The sequence below is a fragment of the Diceros bicornis genome, chromosome 18, assembly GCF_020826845.1.
Source record: "Diceros bicornis minor isolate mBicDic1 chromosome 18, mDicBic1.mat.cur, whole genome shotgun sequence".
Taxonomy (NCBI): domain Eukaryota; kingdom Metazoa; phylum Chordata; class Mammalia; order Perissodactyla; family Rhinocerotidae; genus Diceros; species Diceros bicornis.
This window is the reverse complement of record NC_080757.1, coordinates 55,686,985-55,712,235: the sequence shown is the minus strand read 5'-3', so window position 1 is coordinate 55,712,235 and position 25,251 is coordinate 55,686,985. Positions and strand designations below refer to the sequence as shown.

The 25,251-nt window shown below is 41.7% G+C and overlaps 2 protein-coding genes across 6 annotated transcripts in view; both read left to right on the top strand.

Annotated features, from left to right (window-relative positions):
• Nucleotides 1-1,187: 1,187 nt before the first annotated feature.
• SUMO2 (small ubiquitin like modifier 2) lies at nt 1,188-22,960 on the top strand. Of its 2 annotated transcripts, XM_058561581.1 has the most exons (5): nt 1,197-1,331; nt 2,924-3,055; nt 10,241-10,312; nt 15,220-16,927; nt 20,632-22,960. In XM_058561581.1, exons 1-4 carry the CDS (start codon nt 1,311-1,313, stop codon nt 15,280-15,282), a joined length of 288 nt encoding a protein of 95 aa, XP_058417564.1. In that variant the 5' UTR covers nt 1,197-1,310; the 3' UTR covers nt 15,283-16,927; nt 20,632-22,960. The 2 variants fall into 2 exon arrangements, with proteins under 2 accessions (XP_058417565.1, XP_058417564.1); XM_058561582.1 differs by lacking the exon at nt 10,241-10,312 and having other exon boundaries at nt 1,188-1,331.
• Nucleotides 16,863-25,251, top strand: part of JPT1 (Jupiter microtubule associated homolog 1) — a 22,873-nt gene continuing 14,484 nt past the window's right edge. The window contains exon 1 of one of the 4 annotated variants that reach the window (XM_058561579.1): nt 16,863-16,927. Coding sequence is in view for 3 of the 4 variants with exons in the window: in XM_058561578.1 (XP_058417561.1) it covers nt 25,072-25,127 (56 nt within the window). In the remaining variant the exon portion in view is untranslated. Of the gene's footprint in view, nt 16,928-24,953; nt 25,128-25,251 lie in introns of those variants that run through there. The other 3 variants (XM_058561578.1, XM_058561580.1, XM_058561576.1) reach the window with 3 other exon arrangements.

Genomic DNA, 25,251 nt, shown 5'->3' with positions numbered 1-25,251 from the left:
GAAGGGCTGAGGAAGAAAAAAATTGCAAAGGGATCAAGGACAGGCCAGAGTCACAACCCGAAGTCACAGGGAGGGAGTTCAAGAGGAGTGATGAACTGGGAAGCATACTGGATTCAGCAAATAAGTCTGTGGTGACCTTGTAGAGAGCAGTTTTAGTGGAGCTACCAGGACAGCACCAGATTGCAGAAGATTATGGAGTGAGTGGGAGGTGAGGGAGTGGAGACAGCTGGCATGGACATTTTTTCAAGATGTTTGGCCAAGAATGGAGAAAGATATGGTGGTAACTTAAGAAGGAAATAGAATTGAGAGAGAATCTTGAGAGAGAGACTATTTCTGTGCAACAGAAGAGTGGAAGAAAATACAGGGACAAAGGAAATAATCAATAAAACCTCCTGAGAGGAGCGGTTGGAATCCCCTGTACAGACGTCAGGATTGTTCTGAAGACAGGAGAGACCTACTTTTTTTTAACCAGAAGGAAAGAGGAAATGATTGATTGGTTTGGAAGCCTGATATTGGGTAGTTCTCTCTGATGGATTCTGTTTCCTCTCAGAGGTTGGGATCCAGGCCATGAGTAAGGAGTCCGTTGGATGAACATTTTTCCTCAACTAGTCAAAGTAGAGGGTTACCAGCAGGACTGAGGTAGTCACTGCACTGAGGCAAGAGCCTGGTGGGAAGCAGGTTGACGTTGAAGCTTTAAAATCCAAAGGATGAGAAGCTGACTGAGAGAAAGTGTGATGTTCCTCTAATCGTAGGGAAAACTGCATTTGTGCCACCGAACAAGAGGGTTTTTCCAGAACCTTATGCTGGGGCTTTGATTTAGGCTCCCCCTTCCTCGTCTAGTCAGTCTGCCTTCCCTGCCCTGTCTCTCACATCTAGGCCTCAAGCCTTCTCGTCCCCACCGAAAACCAGCTGGAAGCCATTTTGATTAAGCTCCACCACAGAAGGAGGACAATACAGCCCCGCCCAGAGCCACGCGCGCCCCCGCGCGGGCCGGGTGCGCGTGTCCGCGCCTCTTCCCGCCGGCCTGGCGGGCGCCGAGCCCAGACCCAGGCGGCGCGGGGCGGGGGTGGGGCGGGGGTGGTTATGTAAGCGTTGCGCGCTCCCGCGAGGCGACAGCCAATGGAAAGCCCCGGCGGCTCGTGCTCGCGCACGCAGGGTGGGGGGAGGGAGCGCACGACGTGCGCGCGCCCTCTCCCTCCTCCACCGCTGCCGCCTCCTTCTGCCGCTCCTGGTGCTGCTTGTGTGCTCGTTCGGTGCGGACCTGGTACCTCTTTTGTGAAGCGGCAGCTGAGGAGACTCCGGCGTTCGCTATGGCCGACGAAAAGCCCAAGGTGAGCTCGGCGCCGGCCTCCTCGCCTCGCCGCGCGGCCGGAGTCATGGCGGGGGCTGGGGTCCGGCCCGAGCCCGCCGCGGGCTCCCCGCGCCTTCCCGGGCCCCCCATGGGGCCGGCCGCGGCTCAGGCCCGGCGCTCCGCGCCATTTTCCTCCCTCCCCTCTTCCTCCCTCCCGCGCCGGAGGAGGCCCCGCCGCCCTCCCCCGCCCCCGGCAGCCTCAGAGTGCGCGCCGAGCGCGAGTTGGGCGGGCGGATCGCGGACGCCCGCGGGCCCACCGGCCGCGAGCGGGGCTCCTCGGGCCCGGCCGGCCGGGCGCGCGTGAGGAGGGGCGTTAGGGCGCGCGGTGTCCCCACCCTCCGCGGACCCCGGGGCGGGTGTTGCCGCCTCCGCGGTGGCGGGGAGTTCCCTCCGCCTGGGGCTTCCTCCCTCGGGGGTGGGGGCCGCGGGCATCTGGGGACCCCTGCCCTGGCCGCATTGGCCGGTGAGGGCTCCGGCGAATCAATGGGCTGCCGATGGGTTGGAAGCCGGATGCGTGAGGGGCCGGGGGGTGGGGGGGTTCCCAGGGAGTATCTCCCACCTTGATGGCCTTAGGATCCCCGAGGGGGCTGGGCAGGGGCTTTTCCCTGGGTGCCAAGTAACCTCCAACCTCCGAAGAACATGTGGTTTCGAGAAGTTGGAGACAGATGTACAAGCAGAGAGACTTTGTGGGGCTTAACTTTTTGAGTTTTGAGGCACCGGGAGGCTTCTCCCGGGAGGACGAGAGCACACACTTCTTCCTGGCACACGAGACTTTCTTTTGGCTTGGTTTGTGACACCCCCTCCCTTCTTTCTGAAGTGATTTAGGGGCTACAGGATTCCTTCTACACTTGATTTTGGCAAACTTCAGATTGGGTCTAAATCTACAAGGAAGACTTGGAATAAAACTGTGCATTTGACCCGTGACAACAAAGGGGAGGGGAGAAGAAGAGCTCTTAACGAAAAATAAATACGAAGCTGCTCATAGTAGAGGCGACCATTAATAGTGGTTCTGAGTTATTGCCGCTGCTTCGGAGACAATGAAAGGATATTCCTCAATTAGATTTTTTTTAATGTTGTTGGAGATTTAACTTATTAAACTGAGTTTGGTAACTTTTTAAGAAGAGGTTTGTAATGAGTGTTGAATAGCAAGCTCTAGGTTTTTTTCCCTTGCATTCTGTACTTGAAGCACTTTGAAAGAGAAAAGACACTTATTTTTAATCTTTTTAGGGGAAAGGTATATTTTGAGAGTGATATAAAGTATGCCATTTTAGGAAATTCAGATGCAAGAAAGCATTGCAGTAAATTAAGTGGGACTCTTTAAAAATCGATTGTTGTCCCCGATAGTATTGCATGTGGGCTGCTTTCTGTTTCTGTGACAGCTGTTTAATATTGTTGCTCCAGGATTTCTCATCTTTCAGATTGATTTCAGCCAGTGAAAACAGCTGTATGCTCATTTATCATACAGAGTGAGAAACCTGTTGATTTCTGAAGCAACTTGGGCTGCTGCTGCTGCTTTAAAAGGAGTTTGTTTTTCACATTTTCCAAATTATACTTTTATTTTTCTTTCAACAGGAAGGAGTCAAGACTGAGAACAACGATCATATTAATTTGAAGGTGGCGGGGCAGGATGGTTCTGTGGTGCAGTTTAAGATTAAGAGGCATACACCACTTAGTAAACTAATGAAAGCCTATTGTGAACGACAGGTGAGGAACTGACGTGCACTTCCACTGAATAGAAATTATTTTAAAAAAGCAAACTTTATTTTCTTGAGAACAGAAACTAGACTAGCGTAATATTATAATAGACTATCTTTGGTAGAATGAATATGCATTTATATACCTGACATATTAGTTTCATCATACAGTTGGTATGTTGATTCTTCGTGAAAACCCTTAGGATGGTTTGATTAATATTACCTATGATTCTAGTCCTATGCCAGAAATGCATCAAATTATATTCAGAGCATGTGATTTGTTCCCAAGGGGATATAATTTTATAAGAAAATAAGAATGAACTTGGTAAAATTTCGTCAGGCTCTTTTTTTATCCATTTAAAGTTTGTCTTGTGTCAAAACAATTTAGAGTATTTTAAACGATTTGGAAATAAAAGTAAATGTGAGTTTAAGGACATTGCAATTTTCCTGAAGTGTGTAAAATTGTAGTGTTTCTTTTTACACTATTAGTAGAGGTCAAGAAATTTAACCTCCTGGCCAAGCATAAACATTCCTATATTATAGGGACATTTGCATTTTACTCAGAAAATAGTAAATAGACATCAAGAAGAGGAAGTAGAAATGAACAGATGCTGGGAGGTAAATGCAAGCTTCAAGACAAAGAAACTTCTTTTTGTGATGTTGAGTCTGTAACAATACAAAGGCAACTTTAAAGATGACTTTTGCAAGTATAACAAAAACACTGGTTCCTAGATCAGTTAATCCAGTACCTTGCAGAAATATTTTTCTTGTTCAATTCTGAATGTATAATATATAAAAGTTGGGAAAATCATTCTTTTAGACCAAAACACCTCTACGTTGGAAATTGTCCTAAAAATAGGCTTAAAATAGAATAAAGCTTAAACCTGTAGAAGTTGGGAAATTGAGTTGAGTTGATGCTTGGGCTTCCTCCATGAGACCTAAGGGCATTTGAAAGAAACTGAAGATATAAACTTCTTTTTGAGTTTGAAGCTTTATTTTATGCCTAATTTATTTATAATGTAATAAGAGAATACTGTGCTTATAATTCTTTGTCCTCGTTCGTAAACTTTCTTATACTTCCTTACAAAGATAAGATTTTCAGTATACTCTTATTTGAAGAATTTTCGTGAAATCCTCCTAACAGTAAATTTGTACTTATTAATTGTGCTAAAGAATTTTTGCACTAGAATCTTCCCTATTTGAACACTAGTTCTCCTTCAGGTTACAGGAGAATTTTAAAAGGTAATCATTTTGTAGAACTTTTATGTAGCAAAACCTTATACAGAATAGAGACTCATGCTTAAATTTGGTGGTTTTCAACAAAATTCTCTGCATATCTTGCTTAACTTTTCTCTAACTACTACTAAATTCTGGCTTTTATTTATTTGTTTATTTTTTTCTGAGGAAGATCAGCCCTGAGCTAACATCCATGCCAATCCTCCTCTTTTTGCTGAGGAAGACTGGCCCTGGGCTGACATCCGTGCCGATCTTCCTCCACTTTATATGGGACGCCGCTGCAGCATGGTTTGACAAGCGGTGCATCGTTGTGTGCCTGGGATCCGAACTCCGGGCCCCCTTGACAAGCGGTGTGTCCGTGCCTGCCTGGAATCCGAACCCCGGGCTGCTGTAGCGGAGCACGGGCACTTAACCGCCACGCCACCGGCGGGTCCCATTTGTGGTTTTTAAATGGTCATATTTTCAACAGTTATGAAAACTTTCAAATGTAGAGCAAAGTTGAAAGAACTTTACATTGAATGTGCCCAGCAGCTAGATTTACCATTAACGTTTGCTATACATATCTATTGATACTCTCTATCCATCCTAAAAGGGTTATATTTAAGACTTCCCATATTTCTTGTAGGTGCCCCAAAGAAGCTTTTTATTTATCTGATATTTACCAGATGCCTACCATGTGCTGTGATGTTATATTAAGTGCCAGAAAAACAAAAACACATAGCACATCCTCTGTATTCCAGATTGTCCCTACAGGAGAGTGTCCTATAGGATCAAGTTAGTGGGTCAGTCAAAAATTTTTGACTTTTCCTGCTATGTTAAAATAAATTTAGTGTATTACCCAGTGTAAATAAAGCTTTTCTTGATTTTTTTTCAATTATTAGGCTTAAGATTGGGATATTTGACTAAGCTTGTTGGGGCCACTCAATTTGCAAGGGAGAAAAGAAGCATTGGTAATCTATAAAAAATGTAATTCCCCTGCATATCTGTTGGAATGCAAATATGATTTGAAGATACGATCCAGAAAGATTTTAGAAAGATACTTATTCCCATTTTCCTCTTAAATTGGGAATAACCTCGGAATTTTGAGGGTAAAAGATTCCTGTTTACTTTTCAAATGGTTTCTCTCATTCTAAGGAAGAGGGAGTTGAAGTATCACCTAATTGGGCTGATTTCCCTGCCTTTTTTTTTTTTTTTTTTTTTTGGTGAGGAAGATCAGCCCTGAGCTAACATCCGACACCAGTCCTCCTCTTTTTGCCGAGGAAGATTGGCCCTGGGCTAACATCTCTGCCCATCTTCCTCTACTTTATATGGGATGCCGCCACAGCATGGCTTGACAGGAGGTGTGTCGGTGCGCGCCCGGGATCCAAACCTGCGAACCTTGGGCTGCCGAAGCAGATCGTGTGCACTTAACCGCTACGCCACTGGGCTGGCCCAAGATTTCCCTGCTTTTAAAGTATAGGTACAGGCTATAAAAAACTAAAATATTTATCCAATCTAATTTGCATAGCTAAATTTTTTTGGCAGTTGAGGATTCTTGACCAAGGATTTCCTATCAAGAATAATTGAATACTCATAGTTAACTTTCTAATCAACTCACTTGGCATCCTATCTCGGGAAGAGTTCCGGTGGATGTCTAAAAGGTGTTTCAAACTGAACTTGCAAAAGAGGACTGTTAATTCTATTAGAAATCTTGTTCTCTGGTGTTCCCACTGAATAAACAGCACCATTCTACATCTAGTTGTGAGGTCATAACCTTGAGGTTATCCATGATGATGCTTCATAACAAAAATCCATCAGCAAATTCTCTGCCTAAACCTGTGTTGTCCAACTGAAGTAGCCATAAGCCACTTGTGACTATTTACCACTTGAAATATGGCTAATCCAAATTGAGATGTGCTATAAAGTGTAAAATATATGCCAGGTTTTGAAAATTCAGTATGGAAAAAAAAGTAAAATATCTCATGTTGAATGTTGATTACATCTTGAAATGATAGTATTTTTAATGTGTTAAAACATTTTAATAAAATTTTACCTATTTTTAACTTTTAAATCTGGCAACTAGAAAATTCAAAATTACATATGTGGCTCACATTATGTTTCTATTCGATAGTGCTGAGCTCTCAACCATTTAATTCCACTCTTGCTCAGTTACTACCTCAGAGACTTCTTTGATTAATTCGAAGTGCCCCTGTTCCCATCACTGAATCCTCTCACTTTTTGGGGGGGGGGGGGTGTTTGTTTTTTGGATTGATCACTGTCTATATTTGTCCATTAAAATGTAAGTTCCATGAGCATAGGATGTTTTTGTTCAGTTTCTCTAGAGCCTGGACCAGTAACTGGCATATAGAACATGTACAATAAATGCTTATAAAATGATAGAGGACGTTCAAACTAATATCTCCAGAGGTTGGTTTGTAAATAAGATTTTCATTCCCTTGTACAATTTGAGTTTGCCCACTTTATATCAGCCACATGGCTTTCGGCTAACCGAGAGCATACTATTCCATTCTAGTGTGGATTTACCCTAACAGGTTATTTCATGGAGCGTCAGGTGGTTTCAGAGAGTACAGATTCCTTGGGTTAGTCCAATTCAATTTTGTGAAGTGAAGAAATGGGGACCCAAGGAAATAACCGCACACAACTCTTCCAAGGCACAACTCTAAAGCTCGGGGACGAGATTTATACAGGAGAGGAGCCCAAATGCTTGTTTAATGTAAATTCATTGTTTGAATATACATGGTTTGTGGGATCTTAAAGGCAAGTTTCCTGAATTTTGGACTTTTGATCTCCAGCAAAATAAAAGAGCTTTTATTGGTAAAAGCATAAAAACAGGTGGCAATGAAGGAATACAATTTGCTTGTGTTGTCCTGGCCCTGCCTTCTTCCCCCACCCTTGTTTTGAATGACCACACCATAGACCTTATGACCTATCTGTGGATGTAGTAAAGGAAGAACCCAGCATATAGAAGGTGCTTAGTATTTTGTTGAAGCAAGGAGCTTTCAGTGGAGTGTTTGCAAATATATAGTACTTAGTAATTAATGGCTTGGCATTGAATTCTTGGTTGCTTTGTGTAATTGCAAATTAAATTTGAACATCATGAGGAATGAATTAAGGTTATGGATAATGGATATTACCTACCTGCTGGGAGATACCTTGTATTGCGTAAGACAAGGACTAGTCTGAAAGTGGTATGTGTCAAAGACTAGAGTTTAAAAGGAAAGCAGTATCTTCCATGTTACAGGTAGTTTTAAAGACAGATTCAGTGAATCCTTGTTAAGGGGAATACAGGTGTTATACAAGTGTTCATTGAGCACTTTTTTTTTTTTTGTGAGGAAGATAAGCCCTGAGCTAACATCATGCCAATCCTCCTCTTTTTGCTGAGGAAGACCAGCCCTGAGCTAACCTCTATTGCCAATCTTACTTCTTTTTTTTGCCCTTTTTCTCCCCAAAGCCCCAGTAGATAGTTGTATGTTCTAGTTGCACATCCTGCTAGTTGCTGCATGTGGGACGCCGCCTCAGCATGGCCGGAGAAGTGGTGCATCGGGGTGCACACCCGGGATCCAAACCCGGGCCACCAGTAGTGGAGCGCGTGCTCTTAACCCCTAAGCCACGGGGCCGGCCCCCTCATTGAGCACTTTGTTTCAATATCTTTAGTCCTAGGAATTCAATTTAATTTTTTCTTAAATATCAATTGAAGCAAGGAGTTTGTGTAACAATAATTATAGTTTGTGATTTGACCATGACACAGGAGTGACTTTTTGTAAGATGCTTCCTGGAAAGCTATTTTTCAAGTTAATATAGTCACAACATACCAAAGGTACTCTGTTTTCCTATCTTGTCTTCATTTGGCTGCAATTACCAACAGCTTTGCTGCTTTCCTCCTTTCCCCTTCGCCCACCCCTGTGTCAGGTGGGTAAAGTAAAGTACTTGAGCTTGATAAGTAAAACATTGGAATCCGCTTTGGAGAACGGTTGTGTTTAGGCTCATTTATCTCGTTAGATGCATATAAAAATTTCTTGAAGGTAAACTTTAGTAATATAATTTTATTTTATTTTATTTTATTATTTTTTTTGTGAGGCAGGTCAGCCCTGAGCTAACATCCATGCTAATCCTCCTCTTTTTGCTGAGGAAGACCAGCTCTGAGCTAACATCTATTGCCAATCCTCCTCTTTTCCTTCCCCAAAGCCCCAGTAGATAGTTGTATGTCATAGTTGCACATCCTTCTAGTTGCTGTATGTGGGACACGGCCTCAGCATGGCCAGAGAAGCGGTGCGTTAGTGTGCGCCCGGGATCTGAACCTGCACCACCAGTAGCAGAGCGCGCGCACTTAACTGCTAAGCCGGGGGGCTGGCCCATAGTAATATAATTCTTTTTTTGTGTGTGTGTGTGAGGAAGATCAGCCCTGAGCTAACATCTGCCAATCCTCCTCTTTTTGCTGAGGAAGACTGGCCCTGGGCTAACATCCATGCCCATCTTCCTCCACTTTATATGGGACACCGCCACAGCATGGCTTGACAAGCAGTGTGTCGGTGCGTGCCCGGGATCCGAACCTGTGAACTCCGGGCCGCCGCAGCGGAGCGCATGCACTTAACTGCTTGCACCACCAGGCCGGCCCCTATAATTTTAAAATTCCCTTTTTGTAATAAAGCTTCTCCCCAACTTAGTAGCTTTAGATTTATTTATTTATTTATTCATTTATTTATTTTGGAACAATGAATTTTTGTGTATGTGTGTGCGTGAGGAAGATCAGCCCTGAGCTAATATCCATGCCAATCCTCTTTTTGCTGAGGAAGACCGGCCCTGAGCTAACATCTATTGCCATTTTTTTTTCCCCCTTTTTCTCCTCAAGGCCCCAGTAGATAACTGTACGTCATAGTTGCACATCCTTCTAGTTGCTGTATGTGGGGCGCCGCCTCAGCATGGCTGGACAAGCGTCGGTGCGCGCCTGGGATCCAAACCCCGGGCGGCCAGTAGCAGAGCGCGCGCACTTAACCGCTAAGCCACGGGGCTGGCCCCTAGATTTATTTTTAAAGAAAGAGAAAGCGAAGCATGGTTAAGTGGATATTGCTTTTCATCCATTTTATTTCATCAGTACTTAGCACCTACTATGTGCAAAGAGCACCTACTATGTGCAAAAGATACAGTGTAACCAAGACAAGTCTAAGTTCCTATCCCTCCTGGAGCTTATTTTCTGGAGAGAGGTTGACAAATAATAAATAATTGCAGGTTTGGGTAAGTACTAAGAAGGAAATTAAAAAGCAGGTGCTGCTTTTGGGCTATTCCAGGAATTTCTTGGGTGTGGACTGTGGTCTTATGGATCGTTTTAGGACAGTTATTGCCTTGTGTTCTGGTGGAAATGTCCTGAATGCCCAAGGATGAGAACTTGTTGAATGCTTGTGGTGTGCCTAGCATTCTGCTGGGTTGAGGCATAGGTTACTCTTGCATGGTGTTATAGTGTTAGAGCTGTTTGGATAGAAATGAAAGTAAGGTAGCTTTTAGGCAAAGTTTTATTTTAATCATTACACCTTTTTAGGTGACTTCCAGTTTTCATTATTATTAAGGGTGATATTTTTCTTTGGAGAGCTCTTTAGCATGCATTGAAGAATATTGCTTGTGCCATCTGTTACTTTAAATTTCCTTTGAGTATCTTTCTAACTTATTTAAATATTCTGTTTAACTCGGGGTATGATCTGTTCAAGCTTAGAGTAACTATGGTCTCAAAAGCAATACAGCTTTTTAAAAAAGACCTTTTTAAAAAAATCATTTTTCCAAAGAAAATCAAACAATATAGTTTAAAGAAAGTGAAAATCATCCCAAATCTTTTTACACACATAGAAATGTTAACATATTGATGATCATTTATTTAGGTCTCTCAATATATTCATGGCTAAATATGCATGTAGTTTTAGTTCTTAATTGTTCCTTTGCACGCTTATTACTTTTAAACTTTCTTGTCCAGGGTTTGTCAATGAGGCAGATCAGATTCCGATTTGACGGGCAGCCAATCAATGAAACAGACACACCTGCACAGGTAAAAAAATCTGCTAACTAGAAGAATCAGTGTTTTTTGTAATTTTCTCAACAGCTTTATTAATTTGTGAACTTTGACATTGGAATATACAGTTCAAAGCTATGTCATATATGACCAAAGGGGAAGAGAAAGGAGAAAATAGGAATAGATTCAGGAAACACCAGTGGTTTTTAAATATCTGGTTATCACTTAGTAAAACTAATCAGTCGTTTACTTACTTGAATCCATTTTTTTCTTTTTCTGAGGAAGATTAGCCCTGAGTTAACATCTGATGCCAACCCTCCTCTTTTTTTAGCTGAGGAAGATTGGCCCTGGGCTAACATCTGTGTCCATCTTCCTCTACTTTATATGGGATGCTGCCACAGCATGGCTTGACAAGTGCTCCGTTGGTGTGCACCTCCCGGGATCTGAACCTGCGAATCCCAGGCCGCCAGAAGCAGAGTGCAGGCACTTAACCGCTGTGCCACTGGGCTGGCTCAATCTGTTTTTTTCTTATTGCCGGCTGGCTCAATCTGTTTTTTTCTTATTGCCAGCTTTATTTGGAGAAGATAATTAAAACTCTTGTCTGTTTCTTCAGAATTGTTTTCCTTTTGTTTTTGTTGCTATGGGTCTTAATCGTCATACTCAAGGTTCCCCACAGGTGATCGGTTAGCTGTTCATAATCCTTTTAGGTTCTCATACAGAAGTGTCTTTTGCCTGTCCTTGTGAATTGAAGGGAACTAATGGCTCCAACTGCAAGTCTCTGATAGCTTAGTTTGACGGGGAGGGCTCTTGATAATAGGTGGCTTTCCAAACCCTTACTACAAGAGTTGCCACTGTCTGATCCCTTAATCTCTACATATGACTTAAGTTGTTCTAGCACTTTAAGGGGTCAGCTAGGCTGTCTTCTGTGGCAGAAGCTCTTTGTCTTTGTTTCTTTTTACCCTGTCAAGTTCCATGTAAGACTCCCAGTTTTGAGGAAGATATATATATATATATATGTATTTTTTTTTTTTTTGGAGGAAGATTAGCCCTGAGCTAACATCTGTTGCCAATCCTCTTTTTTGCTGAGGAACATTGGCCCTGGGCTAACATCCATGCCCATCTTCCTCTACCTTAAATGGGACGCTGCAACAGTACGGCTTGATAAGCAGTGCATCGGTCTGCGCCCGGGATCCGAACCTGCGAACCCTGGGCCGCCAAAGCAGAGCACACGAACTTAACCATTACACCACCGGGCCAGCCCTGGGAAAAAAGATTTTGATAACAGAAATTTAAATTGGAGCCTTTGTACTTTAGAATTTATCACCCCGTAAAAACTATAAAGTGATAAATATGGTATGAGTGAAGCAGCACAACCAGATTGTGGTTTGTTGATAATCTTCAAAAATTTGAAATGTCTGTGAGTTGTACTTGAGGGAAGAATATTTTCAAGAAATTTCCATTGGGGAGTCTCTGAGAAGCAATTACAGGATGTAACCACAAGGGGGAGCTGAATTGTCTTGAATGAGAGAGAAAAAGCTCTCTTATCCTTTGAAGGCACTTAAAGTTTTCACTATAAAATTTAACATTCCAGTAATTTTATTTCAGTAAATAGCTTGAAGATCTGTTTTGATGGTTTTAAAAGAATAAAAAAAATCATTATGCTAAACTCTGATTATTAGAATGTGTTTTCTGTCTTTTGAAGCCCTCACCCACCACCAGAAAAAAGTTTTGGGGCTTGTCTACTATGCTAGCTGCAAATATTAAACTGTAAGGAGGGTTTGTTCAGAACTGCATAATAAAATCTTGAAGTTGAATTTGGAATTTAACTCATTATTTGGAATTGAATTCATTTTATTTTATTTTTATTTTTTTGAAATGTTTAGTAGCACTCTCTATTTGATTGTAGTTAGGGTCAGATCTTGTTTTTTCTTTTTTATAATTTTATTTATTTATTTTTCCCCCAAAGCCCCAGTAGATAGTTTGTATGTCGTAGCTGCACATCCTTCTAGTTGCTGTATGTGGGACGCGGCTCAGCATGGCCTGAGAAGCAGTGCGTCGGTGCGCACCCGGGATCCGAACCCAGGCCGCCAGCAGTGGAGCGCGCACACTTAACCGCTAAGCCACGGGCGGGTCCGGATCTTGGATCTTGCTTTTTCTGTTTCATAGTAGCAAACCATGAGTACGCCATGCTTCCTTCTCAATTACACTCAGCTAAAACAGATTGGGTGTTACTCATTTTAAAGGCCTGAGGGAAGAGAAGCAACATTAGGCTGTAGGGACCTTGTCTTTTGTGTGATATCCCTTAAATGCCATCAAAAGGGATTCTCCAGGAGAAGTATCGTCACAGATGAGGCCACTGGGGCTGCAGACATTGAGTGTCATTTCCAAGGCAGAAACAGGATTTAACTAAAGCCTGCTTGCTTTTTGTTCTGCTGTGGAATTGAATTCATTTTAAATTTTATTTATTTATTTATTTATTTCCTCCAAAGCCCCAGTAGATAGTTGTACATCATAGCTGCACATCCTTCTAGTTGCTGTATGTGGGACGCGGCCTCAGCATGGCTGGAGAAGCGGTGCATCCGTGCGCACCAGGGATCCGAACCCCGGGCCGCCAGCAGCGGAGCGCGTGCACTTAACCGCTAAGCCACGGGGCCGGCCCTGAATTCATTTTAGAATGAAATTTATTTATTTTAGAATTTTTCTCCCAATATTTATTAAATAGCAGAATTGTGATAAATTAGAACTTTTTAGCAGCCAATTTTAATAACAATATAATTATTATGTGCCCATCATTCTGTTAAATACTTTTTTCATTTAATTTACATAACTGTATGCTATTCCATTTTACAAAGAGGGAATTGAGACTTAGTCATTAATATTTTAATGCCTTACCCCTACTTGTAGTATATTTAAATTTTATTAGAAACAGTTCCCGGGCCGGCCCCCTGGCTTAGCGGTTAAGTGCGCGCACTCCGCTGCTGGCGGCCCCGGGTTTGGATCCCAGGCGCGCACTGACGCACCGCTTCTCCAGCCATGCTGAGGCTGCGTCCCACATACAGCAACTAGAAGGATGTACAGCTATGACATGCAGTTATCTACTGGGGCTTTGGGGGAAAAATAAGGGGGCAAAAAAAAAAAAAGGAACAGTTCCCTTTCTTTAGGTACCCCGGGTTATTGTTTTATCTTCACAATTACCAGTTTTTAGAAAGAATTTTTCAAGGGTAATTATCAGCATAATAAACTGTGTTACAAAACTTACTTTACAATGTTGCCATATGTACCAAGGCAGGACCTTCCTGCAATCAACATGGTTGTTTTTTTTGTTTGTTTGTTTGTTTTGCTGAGGAAGATTAGCCCTGAACTAACATCTGTGCCCATCTTCCTCTATTTTGTATATGGGACGCCGCCACAGCATGGCCTGACAAGCAGCGTGTCGGTGCGTGCCGGGGATCTGAACCGGGGCCGCCAGCAGCGGAGCACGCTCACTAACCACTGTGCCACCAGGCCGGCCCCTGAATAGCATTCTAAAATTTAAATTAGTTTGTTTAACAAGTCTCTTCTTGCCCATATCTCTTTCTTTACTGTGTAGAGGTAACCTGTGTTTTTTGCATAGGCAAGGATATATCCATGTTATTTACATACAGAAACTTTTAAAAACACAAATGTAATCATACTATGAGCTGTTTTTAAAATTTTGTTTTTAGTCTAATACTATATCTTAGGATATTTCCATTTCTGCACATGTAAATCTACTTATTCTTTAATAACAGCTACATGATATTTCACGTGTGGGTGTACCGTATTTCTTTGGGTTTGTATTGATTGATATTTAGGTTATTTCCAGTCTTGCTCATCTAAACAACATTGCAGTGAGATCCTTTACACACATCACTCTTATTTTCAATAATTAAAGGTGAGATGATTTAACTCATGGACATATTCAGCTTTTTAACTTAAAAACTAAGTTTTTGGGCCAGCCCGGTGGGGTAGCTGTTAAGTTCGTGCGCTCCACCTCCGTGGCCTGGGGTTTGCGGTTTCGGATCCTGGGGGTGGACCTCTGCACCACTTGTTGAGCCAGGCTGTGGCAGTGTCCTATATAAAGTAGAGGAGGATGGGCACGGATGTTAGCCCAGGACTAATCTTCCTCAAAAACAAAAAGACTAAGTTTTCTTTCTTTCTTTTTTTTTTTGCTTTGTGAGGAAGATCAGCCCTGAGCTAACATCCATGCTAATCCTCCTCTTTTTGCTGAAGAAGACCGGCTCTGAGCTAACATCCATTGCCAATCCTCCTCCTTTTTTCCCCCAAAGCCCCAGTAGATAGTTGTATGTCATAGTTGCACATCCTTCTAGTTGCTGTATGTGGGACCCAGCCTCAGCATGGCTGGAGAAGCGGTGCGTCAGTGCGCACCCGGGATCTGAACCCCGGGCCACCAGCGGCGGAGCGCGAGCACTTTAACCGCCAAGCCACCGGGCCAGCCCCTAAGTTTTCTATAATATTCATAAAAAAAGAGGACCAAGTAAAAAATTATTTAAACCAAAGTCTGATGGTATGTTAAGCTATGGGACATCTAAAATAATGAACACTGGAATTGGGTGGAACTTGTGCAGTTTTTCAGGATATTTATTTATTTATTTTAAAGTAAACTTTTTTTACTTTTTATTTATTTATTAATTTTCCCCCCAAAGCCCCAGTAGATAGTTGTATGTCATAGCTGCACATCCTTCTAGTTGCTGCATGTGGGGCACAGCCTCAGCACGGCCAGAGAAGTGGTGCGTCGGTGCGCGCCCGGGATCCGAACCCAGGCCACCAGCAGCAGAGCGCGAGTACTTAACCGCTAAGCCACGGGGCTGGCCCTTTCAGGATATTTAACACTGATAGTTATAAATTTTAAGAGCTGAATAATCAGTAGCCTTCAATATGTGTTTTTTTCTCTTTTATGCTAGTTGGAAATGGAGGATGAAGATACAATTGATGTGTTCCAGCAGCAGACAGGAGGTGTCTATTAAAAAGGGAATCTGCTACTTTACTCCAGAGCTCTTCCTCCAGACCAAGACATTCTCAATTAGAAAACTGCAATTTGGTTCCACCACATCCTGACTACTACAGTATAGTTTTCTCTATTCTTTCATTTTCCCCTTCCCCATTCCTTTATTGTACATAAAGTAACTGGTGTATGTGCACAAGCATATTGCATTTTTTTTTTTTTAACTAAATGGCCAATGGTATGTTTTGATTGACATCAAATGGAGATGGGATAGGGAAAAATACTGGTTCTGTGAAAATACCCCCTTTCTCCATTAGTGGCATGCTCATTCAGCTCTTATCTTTATATTCCAGTAAGTTATTTTGCTCTCACTGTTTAACAGAAAAAGAACAGCGTAAAAATCCTTGCATACCTTGTTCGATTGGAGAATTTTAATGTTTTTCATTTATCATTGTAAAACCAAGGACAATTTTATAACTTTTTTGTACGTAGCTGTTACATGTAGGGCAATCTGTCTTTAAGTAGGGATAAATTACTCTAAAAGAAATGAATCCTAGATAGTTTTCCCTTCAAGTCAAGCGTCTTGTTGTTTAAATAAACTTCTTGTTTAAAATGAGCTGTTTTCTTTATTCTGAGGAATATTAAATAGAAAGTTGAAGCTCAGAAAAAAACATGACATTAATAGGCCTGCTAGAAGTAACATTTCAAGGAAGTAATAAAGCTACTTTGCACCTCTGACAGACTGATACAAGACAAAGGATAACAAAGTTATATAGATGACTAGCAATGGATGTTTCAGCCTCTTTGTTCAAAAAGCTTAGGCAGTTCCACATATGCAACTTGACTAGCAAAAAAATTGCGTCACAATGTTGTGGATTGACTTCCAAGTATTCTTTTCTGTAACCGCTACCTGAGGCGGAGTGACTTAGTACATGCAGCTTGGAAGAAGTTCTGATTTTGCTAACTCTGCTGATAAATCACAACCATTTTAACCTTGGCTTTGATGAGTTAATACTCCCTAGCCTAAAATAGAATATTTTTTTCCTTATTTGAGCATGTTGAGGGACAGAAGATGTTTGTCAACATGATATCCATTCTTAGAGCCTTAAATATGCAGGCACTCCCGTTTTTAAATTCAATTGTATGGAGAAAGATAACTGTAGAAGCAATAGAATATTAGTGCTGGAAAGATATGTAAAGATTACCTAATTCTAACCCCTATTTTAGACATAAGGAAGCTGAGGTTCAGAGGATTGTTATTTGTCACATAGCTAGATGGTTATAAAACTGGGATTAGAGATTAAGTTTCCTGATGTCTGTTAATTGAGTTCTCCTGTATTGGTTCTCAAGAAACCAAATTCCCATCCCTACTACCTACCAATGTGGCCTTTTTGGATCAAATTTCCATGTACTATAATGCCTTGTCACTCAATTCACTCTACTTCTAGCAATATGGTCTTTTTTACATTTGTCATTTCTATAGTGAATAAGCTGCTCCAGAGACGGCAGGAAGTTCATAGATTTTTGGCTCTGTATGTGTAAGAGTTAATCTTGAATCAACTGAACTTTTATTTTCCTGTATGTGTAGTGCTACCAAGCTATCTTTACAGTTTATATTGTGAAACACTGTGAGAAGCCTGCCCCCAAGAATTCTTAGAAGAGATCAGGTAAGTACGTTTTTTTTTGACTTGTTGCTCTAGGTACTACTAAATATTGAAATTTTGTGGTGTCCTAAAAATGAAAGTTAAGATTAAAATTCAAGCCAGAGAATTTTATTGTGGAAGGGTTCTTGAATTGGATTCTTGTTTAATTAGAGGAATTTACTAACTTGTTGTATCTGAGCTTTTGCCATGTTGGGGGAAGATAACTTTAGAATAGATTCTTTCATAGTGGAAAAACTTTGGTAGAATTAAAAAAGACAGAGGGAAATGTGTATAAAGGGCACAGTTTCATAATATAGTATGTTGCAGCTTATTAATATTCGGTCATTGTATAACTACTTTAAGATTCACCTTATTTCTGTTCTTAAATGAACTTTTCTTGGTTGTTACTGTCACCTTATTTCACATAATTTGCTACCAAGAAGACAAATACTCTGTGGAAAAATTTATGGTGCACTTGTTAAAAAACATTTTGAAAGTAAGTGAGTTGTTGAAAATACTGAAAGTAACTATTATATAACTTTTTAATCTATTTTTAACTTTTTTGGCCTGGGAGAGGAGGTTCAAATGATAGGCATTATACTGCCATTTTAGTTAACTGTTTCAATAATTTAGTTAAACTCTTTCTGGCTGCCCTCACATTAATACCCCACGTTTATATTCTAAAAGTAGCAAATAGTATCTAAGTGAACACAGTTCTGTATAGGATATGAGGGAATTTTTATTCTTAAACACCCCTCATATTCATACAAGCTGCTTGAGACCAAGACAAAAAGTATTATTAGCAACTTTTCAGAAATAGGAGTGTCGAGTTATTTGGCTCATTGTTTTTCATGGGAATGATTTTAATCTGATGATCAGATTACATTCTACCTAAAGGAGATGAGATTGAATGGAAGATGGGAAGGAGTAAACACAGGTTGAGGAGAAATGAGAGACTTGGGTCAAAGTGTGTAATTATGTGGGAGATTGTGACACCAGAAGGTCAGCAGACAGTGAAATCCCAGGATTTGAGGGAGGCCTGTTGGAAAGTTTTTCCAAGGTCTTTGTGGGGCCTATGGTGTACTGGAGAGGGCCAGCTGTGCTGCTGAGGGTTATTTTTGAGTTAGGATGCTGCTGCTTTTAATGTGACTAACAGTGGTTCTGGATTGTGGTTTTGCATTAGAATCCCCTGGTGAGCTTTTAAAAAATACCAGTGCCTGGGCCCTACCCTCAGAAATGTATTTTCAAAGCAATGTGGAATTGAGAAGCAATTCTGGGGGGCATCCTCACAACTCTTGTTAAGCACCTTATGGTGAAGATTAAATGAGGTAATATATGTTGTGGCTGCCTAGCGCAATGCCTCCCACATACTGAACTCTTCAAATAAAAGTTATTATTTCCAGTGTGAAGTAAGGGCTCTGCCGTAGGATGCTGAGGCTTCAACTGAATACCATAATCTCTATTGATTGGCTTGCACTTAATGTAAACGAGAAACTGGAGGCCAGGCCAAGAACTTGCTATTCATTTTAAAAACTGAATACAATCTTATCTCATTAGGTTTTTTAATAAGTGCTTAATACTAAATTGTGCCCTAATGAGTCTTGAAGGAAAAACGATTCTCAGGATTTTAATGACTCCCCAATATTTGAAGAACCAAAAGGACCCATCTAGAAGATGCTTCAGCATTCTCATTATCTAGGTGATGATTTCAGGATTAGTCCTGGATGTAGTGAGAAATATATGGTTTTTTTTTTTTTGGTGAGGAGATCAGCCCTGTGCTAACATCTGCCAATCCTCCTTTTTTTTTTTTTGCTTGAAGAATACTGGCCCTGGGCTAACATCCGTGCCCATCTTCCTCCACTTTATATGGGACGCGGCCACAGCATGGCTTGCCAAGCGGTGCATGGGTGCACGCCCGGGATCCAAACTGGGGAACCTTGGGCCGCCGCAGCGGAGCGCGTGCACTTAACCGCTTGGGCCACTGGGCCGGCCCAAAATATGTGTGTTTTATAATGCAACTTTGGTCTGTATAGTGGTTAGCTAATGAAAAGAGTTCTTCACAGTGGAACATTATTAGAATAGAGTATATAAACAGGTTAGGAATTTAATCTATTATTTGGAATGTGGAGTGTTAGTTCCCTGTAAGCAGTGACATGTGATTATGTATGAGATCATTTTGGGATTTCCTACACCCTTGGGGCCTTTTAAAGTCTAAGAGTTGTCATGTAATATTTGTTTTCTTTGCAATTCATATTTTTAAGGTATATTATATGGCTAACTTTGCCACAGGTTATAGAGTTTGGAATAATAAGGGAAGAATTTTCTCATACGTTTTTCTGGGCATATCCTTTTAAATTTTTTTTTTTTTTTTTAAAGATTTTATTTATTTTATTTTTCCCCCCCCAAAGCCCCAGTAGATAGTTGTATGTCATAGCTGCACGTCCTTCTAGTTGCTGTATGTGGGATGCGGCCTCAGCATGGCCGGAGAAGCGGTGCGTCGGTGCGCGTCCGGGGTCCGAACCCGGGCCGCCAGCAGTGGAGTGCAAGCACTTAACCACTAAGCCAGGGGGCCAGCCCCTAAATTTTTTGATGTTTGTAATTTTAGTAATTATTTTTGCAAAGGAGGCTATAAATTCGTTTCTAGGAGAACAGGACAGATGAGTTAGGGGAGTTATTTGCTTGTTTATTAAATAGAGAAATAGTAGCATGGAATTGGGGAAAGAGGACAAACTTAAACCACATAATCTTATTCAGCTCTTCGTCTGAGAGGAGGAGGAAATAATGGGGAGCTATGACTCACGCTCTCCCTTTCTACAATTCAGAGTGATTAAAAAGGACCTGAGAGGGGCATGTGAGACCTTAGTAGAGTGTATGTACCATTTCGTTTACCTTAACTTTGAATAAAGATCAGGCAAGAACATGAGAAAGCCATTTTCCATATTTGAGACCTCTTGGTTGGTTCATTTGTTTAATGGCAAATGAGTTTTAAGAGAAAATAAACTCCTTGGGCTATCTCTTAGTGGCATTGATCTACCTTTTTTTTTGGTGAGGATACAGCTAAGAAAAGAATGGACAGATGCATACTAAATTTGGCTTTAGGAGTGACGGATGAAGAATGTATGTGTAAATATGTGTGGTTAAGTCACACATAAGTCATATACTTATGGGGCACCCTATGATATTGGGGTTGAGAAGTATGCCTGTTAGAAATACTTCTTGATGTGCCATTCATTAACTGAGTCACTTAACCAAGTTCAAAAGCATATGACCAGCATTTTCTTTTAATAATGAAATAGAAGGAGTAGAAAATGTTAAGAGTATGTATTACACTGTGGTTCAACATAAGCAATTGCTGTTCTCGTAGGTCAAAAATAGATAATATACAGTTTCATGTGGTTCAACCTAATATGTCTGTTGGATTACAGTGAAAGACACTGATCTAAGAGATTGGTTCAAATTTGATTGCAGAATCTAGGTAAATTCCATGAGGCCATGTAGATGGCCAATTTCCTCTGGTATTCTGGAATAAATTGAGGCAGGTTGAAATTATGGGGGATTCAGAACACTTTTCCCGGTAGTGGGAAAGCTGGTGACATTCAAGGCAAAAACAGATGCTTGAGGGCTAGGAGATGCTATGTTAAGTCGAGATTTTTGTATTTGGTTAAAATTTAGTTACAGTAGTCCCCCCTTATCCGAGGTTTTCTTTTCTTGGTTTTGGTTACCTGCAGTGAACTGCGGTCTGAAAATATTAAATGGAAAATTCCAGAAATAAACAATTTGTAAGTTTTAAATGGACATCCATTCTGAGTAGCGTGAGGAAATCTTGTTCCATCCTGCCCCGGACTTGAATCATCCCTTTGTTGGAACCCCAACCATTGACATCTACTTCTAACATCTAACCATTGGCATCATCATCGCGTAATAATCTACCTTCTGACGTATCATCATCAGGTCAATAGTAGTCTAATGCTGTCTCACAATGCCTACATCATTCACCTCACTTCATCTCATCACGTAGGTATTCTATCTCACATCATCACAAGAAGAACGGTGAGTATAGTACAATAAGATATCTTGAGAGAAAGACTACAAACGTTACTTTTATTACAGGATATTATTATAATTGTTCTATTTTGTTATTAGTTATTCTTAATCTCGTACTGTGCCTAGTTTATAAATTAAACTTTATCATAGGTACGTATGTATAGGAAAAAACATAGTTATATATAGGGTTCAGTACTATCCATGGTTTCAGGCATCCACCGGGGGTCTTGGAACGTATCCCCCGAGGGTTAGAGGGGACTACTGTATTATATTATTAGGCACAAGTGGTGAAGAACAACTTCCAGATTATTCTGAGTAAGTTGTACATTGCATTCTTAAATAAAACTCTCCACACACTCAGCAACAAATTTAAAAGCCAACAGGATTCCTGTCCATATTAAAAGGAAAATTATTAGAGCTTTCAACTTTTTCTGACATCTTTTAAATAGTAAAGATTTCTTGCTACCTGCTTCAGAACAACAGATTGTGTTCTGAGGAAATTCTGAGACTATTGGGTTTACAAAAACCTGTTGGGAAAGCTGATTACTAGGCTTTCTGAATTGAATTATAAACAGAAGACCAGTACTTTGAATATAGTAGAGAAGTGGCAGTGTGGGACTAAGGGAAATTGAAGACCACTTAATGCTTAAAGACATGAAAAGTTATAAAGAGTGTGGGCAACTTCTCATTCTCCTCCCCTTAACTATATTTAGAAAGCAGGTGAAAACAGACATGTGTGTAGGGCAGTGGTTTTAAAATTTCATCTTATAGAACCCTGGGATTGTATGAAGAGAGGAGGACAGAGTGGAGAGAGAGGCCAGCAAAGGACAGGAGGAGACAGAGAGGGCCAGGATTTGGGATCCTCTGCCCAGTTTTAGTCACAGCTGCTCTGTTAATCTATTTTATATCTTTGGATTCTGCTTCATAAATGTTTGAAAAACACTGCTATAGGTCATGAAATAGCTGTTAGCCCATTCCTTGTCATAAGATTTCATCTGTCTTTTATTTCTTTAGATTTTTAGGTTAACCTGAGAATTTGGAACAAATTGTGTATTGATATAGAATCCTAGATACATATTATAAGAGTCATAATGATGGCCCTTTGTGATTTTAAAACCAGGTGTTCACATTGCCTCATCCTTTTGCATCTTTTGATCCTGATCTGTGTTGATCTTTTGGACAAAATGTAATTCTAGTAATGTCCCGTTTTCAACTGAGTTGGTCATCTGGAACAAAGGTTAAGGCAGAGCTACATATCATATCTGTTTTACCCCAAATCTGCATCTTGCAGCAGAAAGTGGAGTACAGTGATTTCAGTCAAAACTGTTACAGTACATGAACAAGTAAATAGGAGGGCTAGTTATTCTGGAAATTTCTGTCAGTTATACTTTAAAATACAGTGAATATGCCAAACAGGCTTGCCTAAGACGGTCTTAATCAGATGTCTGTTTTACATAAATTTACTCTTCATAAATCAGATTAGGTTAAAAAAAGAGTTTTCCTGGGACTGATTCCTTCCTTACCTTTGAAGTAGAGGTTCTCAGCCCAAGCTATATGTGAGAATTACCTGTTAAACTTCTTAAAGATATCTGTGACTGGACCCAGAATTTCCAATTCAGTAGATCTTGGATGGAACCTGGCATTCATTTGTATTCATTAAAAGTTCATGGGTTATTCTCATGTACAACATTCTTAGAATTATCGCGTTCTAACCCTCACAACAACTCAGAATAGGTGCTGTTAACCCCATTTTACAGATGAGGAAAGTGGGCTCAAGGGCATAAATGACCTAGAAATGTCTTACATTGGGACGGAGTGGAACTAGAACCTAGGCTTTTTGATTTCCAGTCCAGTGCTGTATTGCCACACCATCCTGTCTTCTACTAGACGACAGAGAAGGGAGGAAATAAGGCAAGTCAAGTACAAATTCAAAAGTGTAGGTCAAAAGGGACCCTAAGAGTCAAGTCCAAACTCCTAATTTAACATAGGAAAGACAATTTCAGATTGTTTAAAGTATGTGATTCACTTTCCAAGCAAGTGTGATAATAAAAATGGCTATCACTTTGATTTCTTGTGTGTTGGGCCAAGCACTTTCCATCCGTTACTTCATTCAGTCCTCGCAACTCTGTGGAGTCTAAATACTATTTTATCCTTATTTTACAAATGAGGAAACTCTAGTGCTCAGAAAAGGTAAGAATCGAGATGCAAACCAAATTTCTTCCATGAGCGCCTGAGCTAACAACCAGCCATACTCTGCTACCTCCTGGTCGATAGTTAAGTGATTTTTGAGGAGGGCATGCATGCGCACTGGTTAGATTGCTCTGAAAGTTTTTTTTTTTGTTTTTTTAAGGTTTTGGAAAGGCTTAAAGGCTTAAATTCTTAAAGGCTCAGCCTTTAAGAATGGGAAGATTTTATTTTTATTTATTTATTTATTTATTTTTAAATAATTTTATTTATTTATTTTTCCCCCAAAGCCCCATTAGATAGTTGTATGTCATAGCTGCACACCCTTCTAGTTGCTGTACGTGGGACACGGCCTCAGCATGGCCGGAGAAGCAGTGCGTCGGTACGCGCCTGGGATCCGAACCCGGGCCGCCAGCAGCGGAGCGCGCACACTTAACCGCTAAGCCACGGGGCCGGCCCTTATTTTTATTTATTTTTTAATAGTATAATATTTTTGTGTGTGTGTGAGGAAGATCGGCCCTGGGCTAACATCCATGGCCATCTTCCTCCACTTTATATGGGATGCCACCACAGCATGGCCTTCCCAGTGGTGCGTCGGTGCGTGCCCAGGATCCAAACCGGCGAACCCCGGGCTGCCGCAATGGAGCGTGTGCACTTAACTGCCTGCCCCACTGGTCTGGCCCTAAGAATGGGAAGACTTTAATCCAAACAAGTGGTGTGTTTCATACTTTTGTGCCAAGCACATAAAGACATGATCCATGCCTTCTAGAAGAGAAGAACTTATGTCTGGCTTTTCATGAAAGCCCAGGAGAGTGGTTAATCAAGAATACAAACTTCTAACTGCCTGGAAGGAGGAAGCCACACAAAGAGCAAGGGAATTCGATTTTTATGGAAATGGTGAAAAAAAGATCTGCCTTGAGGAAACATGCATGACAGGGGAGGGCCTCCAGTCTTGTTTGCCCAAGACTTTTTCCTATGATGATCTTGTACACAGTCATTCCTGAGCCCTCCAAGTGTGTCCGCATTTGTTGCAGGGATAGATTTACCCGGACAGGTGGAAGAGGCATGACTTAAGGGTTATAAACAGCTGCTGAGGCCTGGGCTGCTCCAGTAGTTTTGGTAGCAAGGGATGTGGCCATTCCCTGCCGCCAGGCATTAACCAGCCTTAGAACAGGCCGTCAAATGGGAACGTCTGTAATTTTGGTCTAGTGCCTGCACCACCCATTACAGCTAAATAGTAACGTTAAAATGTAAAGAATTTCCAGTCGTTTTAAAAGGGATCGTCTTGGCGACCTTTCTGTTGCTGACTCATAGTGCTGCTGCTTTGGGACTGTCAGATTTCCAAACGGGACACAGTAGGTATTCAATACATAAGTGTCAATTTGTAGCAGTAATTTTCATCCCTTAAGGAGCAGGCCCTTACTGTCCCACCATGAGTAAGGCAAATAAGTGAATGGTAACGACAAATCTGCCTTCGGTTTGTGGGTACCAGCTTGCCGTGAGCGAGGTTTCCGTCCTGTCAGGTAACTTTTTTAAGTGACAGCGAGCACAACTTGTACCCAGCGCGGGGCAGGTTCGTCCTTTGTCCAATCATCTCTGAGTTTTTAGGGTGGGGGAGGGGGAACTCCTCTAGACCTTCCCTGACCAGGAAGGGGGCGGGTTTAGGCTGAGCAGCTGCAGCCACAGCCGGTCATTACGCCACACGATACTTGACACTCCAGGGAACCAATAGGGATGAAGAGAGCTATTTGAATCGGCCAATGCAGGTGGGGCGGGGGTGGGGTTTGTGAAACGTATAAAGGCGGCGGCAGGCGTTCCAGGCGGTGGCGGAGGCTCCTGCATCGGTCGCCGCTGGTGGCTTGGGGAGCTGCTCTGCGCCCCTCGGACCCGAACCCTTCAGTGCTCTGGTCCTGCGCCAGCCTACCTCGCTCCTCGGCGCCATGACCACCACTACTACCTTCAAGGGTGTCGACCCCAACAGCAGGAATAGCTCCCGGTGAGGCGGCGGGGTGGCGCCCGTGCCGCGCGGGCCTTGGGGGCGGGAGGGTCGCTGCCCGGCGTGGCCGCGTGGGTCTGGAGGCTGGTCGTTGGCGATAACGTGCCCGGGACGTCGCGCTCGC